The following is a 4,096-nucleotide window of genomic DNA, read 5'->3' as shown; positions in this document are numbered from 1 at the left end:
ATAATGGACATCTACCAAGTTCATAGCGGACATTTATTCACTGTCCTATTAACAGCATCCATTAGATTATTGCTACAGTCTTGGCTAACTCCTGTTTTCTACAGTTTTTAAAGATGTTTGGCATCACAGCTTAATGAACCATCCTCCTTCTGTCTGCTGCCTCTGCCAGGGTCGGCTTTGTCATTGGCTCTGTCAGACACATCCATCCATCCATCTATCCATCCGTCTGTCTTTCTGTCTATCTCAGACACAAAAATGACCATCTTGATGTAAAAAAAAAGCAATTATTTATCGTCTAACCTTCTCTCATTTTTGTTCAGTCGATGGCTTGTGACTCCTCATGATGGACTGCCATTGTGGGAGAATATTTCATGCAAAATTGGAATTGCAATAACCATGACATATCACCGGAGCCCATTACAGCTCTGCCCACTTCCCATTTAAATGATAATATATGATTTTTTTTTTTTCCTCTCTGCCAAACCATTTGAAACCGTTTTTCTGAATGTGATTCAGGGGCTAATATTTATTTTCCTCTTGAAATGTCTAACTGAAACAGCAGACACGTTATTACTCAACCTTGTGGCATGATACATCTGTGCGTAATGGGCCAAATATTATTACTGGCTTGCACAAATCTAGCCTCAATCTCTCTCCCCGGATGGACGGAAATGCCAAACATTTTTTTTATTATTTATTTTTTATTTTATTCTGCAAAAACTGACTCCAAAAAAAGGGAATCCATATTTCTACACCTATATCTCTCCCGTGCAGGCTGGCAGGCAGCAGCTCGGATCTGATCAGGGTCCAGTGGGAGGAGGGAGGAACAGAAAGAGCGCGTTTGGAGACGGGAAGCTGCGCGCTCAGTGGTGTTGTGTGGCGCGCACCTCCCCTCCCCTCTCCGCAGCGCGCACAGCCTCCTCTCGCTTTACGGAGCTCTGCTCGCGATTCCAGCTCTTCGTGCCAGAGCCTGCAGCTGTCTCTGCTGCGTCCCGCCGCCGCCGCTGTTGTTGTGGGAAATCGTCGCCGTTCTTTTCGTGACGGATCGACCGCAGACTTTTTTTTTTCCTTCTTCCTCTTCGCCCCTTGAAGTGTGGAAGGTGAAAAAAGTCGGAACTTTTAAACAATTCCCAACACTGTTTGGAGACTGAATGAAGACACCTGACAGCTCGTAACGCCCCGTCCCTGCGTGTTGACTGAAATCTTCGCAACTGTGAAGGCTATAGGAATGTGGAATACAAGTCTATCACAGCGGTGAGTGTTGCAATATGTTAATCACTCCTCTCTCTTTCTCTCTTTCTGTGTGTGTGTGTGTGTGTGTGTGTGTGTGTGTGTGTGTGTGCGTAGGCGTTCCGCAAAATGAAGTTTTGGGGCTTGAACGCTGACTTAATGCATGACCGCTTTGGTTTTAATTACAAACCAAACATCTGCAGCACAGAGCAGCAGGTCACTGATGTGTCTGACTTGTTATTTGATGTCTAAGTAGCAGCTCACGCATCAAAATGTGTCCTCCTCCCCGCAGTGAAAGGACCTGCCTCTGCCCCTGACACCATGACCACAGACCTGAACTTGACCTCCCTCCTGAATGTCACCGATCTCCACAACCACACGCGAGGATGCTCCCTCACCAAGACGGGCTTCCAGTTCTACTACCTGCCCACCGTGTACATCATGGTCTTCATCACGGGGCTGGTGGGCAACAGCCTGGCCATCTGGATGTTCGTGTGCCACATGAGACCCTGGAGCAGCATCTCCGTCTACATGTTCAACCTGGCCCTGGCTGACTTCTGCTACGTCCTCTCGCTGCCCTTCCTCATCTTCTACTACTTCAACAAGACCGACTGGATATTCGGGGACGTGCTGTGCCGCCTGCAGCGCTTCATATTCCATGTGAACCTCTACGGGAGTATCCTGTTTCTGACCTGCATCAGCGTGCACAGGTACACCGGGGTGGTGCACCCGCTCAAGTCTCTGGGCCGGCTGAAGAAGAAAAACGCAGTCATCACCAGCGCTTTGGTGTGGGCAGTGGTTGTTATAGGCATCTCCCCCATCCTGTATTACTCCAGGACGGGCTCCAAGCGTAACGCGACCACTTGCTACGACACCACCACCGAGGATGAGCTCCCTGGTTACTTCATCTACAGCATGACTCTGACCGTGTTCGGCTTCTGCATCCCGTTCATCATCATATTCTGCTGCTACGGCATGATCGTCAAAGCGTTGATCTACAACGACATGAACAACGCGCCCCTGCGGCAGAAATCCATCCACCTGGTCATCATCGTGCTGGCGGTCTTCGCCGTCTCCTACCTGCCCTTCCACGTGATGAAGAACCTGAACATGAGGGCCAGGCTGTACTTCCAGAGCCCCGACATGTGCGAGTTCAACAACCGCGTCTACGCCACCTACCAGGTGACGCGGGGGCTGGCGAGCCTCAACAGCTGCGTGGATCCTATTCTTTACTTCCTGGCCGGAGACACGTTCAGGAGGAAGCTGTCGCGGGCCACTAAGAAACCCTCGAGGAAGGGCGACCACGTTCTTCAGTCCAAGAGCGAGGAGACGGCTCTAAACAGCCTGGCTGAGTATGTGGAGAACGGCGACCGCAGGCTGTGACCTGTGATCTGCGTTCGCTTTAGAAGCCATGATTGATTAAATGCACTGTGTGGACTGACGGCTGTGTGTAAAATTAAACCGACGATGGTTCATAGAACTGTCCATATTTAACCCTGTGATAACCATCGCTCGCTGTGTTGATAAGCTATCGTACTGTATCGTAACGTATCGTTCTCTAAACGTTAGAGCCATCACTCTTCATTCTTATCGAGTAGTTAGCGTTGCTCACACTGTGGACAAAATGAACATCACGAGCAGGCGAGCTGTGAGGAAATAGGCTTTCCCCACCAGCTGTAACGTCCCGTTCATCAGTTTGTTGTGCGAGAAACAGGACTGAGAATGGATAGCGCCTCCTCCTGATGCTTAATCAATAGCTATTAAGCAGGTGAGAGCTCGTGGTTAAGGAAGCGTACCTGGGATGGCTTTTAGAGGGAAGAAGAGTAAATGCACTGAAGCTGAGATGGCTGCACGGATGGGCCGCGCAGACGTTGTAATGCACTATGACTGGGGGAGTCTCTTCTCAGAGGGCTACCCATCACTCCTCATTTCTTCCTCCATCTATTACTGACTGGGCGAGGAATGTGGTCGACTAGTTTTTCATTTTGACAGCTCTGAGGTCGTGGTCTGCGACGGCTGTGTTACCGCAATCTTTTTCTCTCCCTGTTAACTTGCTCAGAAAAAAAAACGAGAAGAATATACTTACAGTATTTTTGTGTAAATGAAACAATGAATGTTTTTTTTTGTTTGAGGTGTACTGTACAGGATGTTGTGACGTTTCCAGATGAGTTTGTGTTGTTAGCTGTTTATGTTCACTAATCCACACCTTTAGTGCATGAGTCCGACTAAACCACACCAGGATCCAACTACGACATGATCACTATTTAAAGGGGGCACTGTGTAGTTTTGGAGAAGAAATTCAAACTCAGAATTGTAATATTTACACTATTAATGAGAGAGTGATTAAAAACAAGCTGCTCTCCGAGGAAAATAAGGTCCCCAGAACACTGCTTGAAGCTGGAAAGGTGGCAGGGTCCGCCAAATTTAAACAAAGTAACATAAATTGTGTTATCCTTGAAGGTGAGTTTGTTTATTCAGTTTATTCAGGCAGGAAAACAACGAGAGTTTGCTCAGGCATGCAAAGATCAGTCACTGAAGATCTTAAATTTCTTCCCCAGAAAGACATAGTGCACCTTTAACTGAGCAGAACAGACACACACACACACACACACACACACAGACACACAGACACACACACACAGACACACAGACACACACACACAGTCCATCACCTGCGTTGTGACTCCATCAACACATTGAAGACTTGTTTGTATGAGATACCTCAAAGTGAATACTGCACTGTGCCCGTGTTTTGACAGATAATCATTTTCTATCTGTTGTAAATGATCGTGGAGCTCTCTCTGTACATATTTTACCCATCGGACAACATAGATGTTTGATGTCTGTACTAATGCCTTTGTAAATC

General features: G+C 47.6%; 1 protein-coding gene across 1 annotated transcript; it reads left to right on the top strand.

Annotated features, from left to right (window-relative positions):
• Nucleotides 1-1,064: 1,064 nt before the first annotated feature.
• On the top strand, nt 1,065-2,867 carry p2ry1 (purinergic receptor P2Y1). Its single transcript, XM_073488921.1, has 2 exons — nt 1,065-1,254; nt 1,523-2,867. The coding sequence occupies exon 2, from the start codon at nt 1,552-1,554 to the stop codon at nt 2,611-2,613; it is 1,062 nt and encodes a 353-aa protein (XP_073345022.1). The 5' UTR covers nt 1,065-1,254; nt 1,523-1,551; the 3' UTR covers nt 2,614-2,867.
• Nucleotides 2,868-4,096: the final 1,229 nt, after the last annotated feature.

Source organism: Pagrus major, chromosome 2 (genome assembly GCF_040436345.1).
Source record: "Pagrus major chromosome 2, Pma_NU_1.0".
Taxonomy (NCBI): domain Eukaryota; kingdom Metazoa; phylum Chordata; class Actinopteri; order Spariformes; family Sparidae; genus Pagrus; species Pagrus major.
Note: the sequence above shows the minus strand (reverse complement) of the source record. Positions and strands in the feature narration are given on the sequence as shown.

Bases quoted from the DNA above. Each gene is read 5' to 3' on its own strand.
- p2ry1 (XM_073488921.1), top strand. From the start codon at position 1,552: ATGACCACAGACCTGAACTTGACCTCCCTCCTGAATGTCACCGATCTC.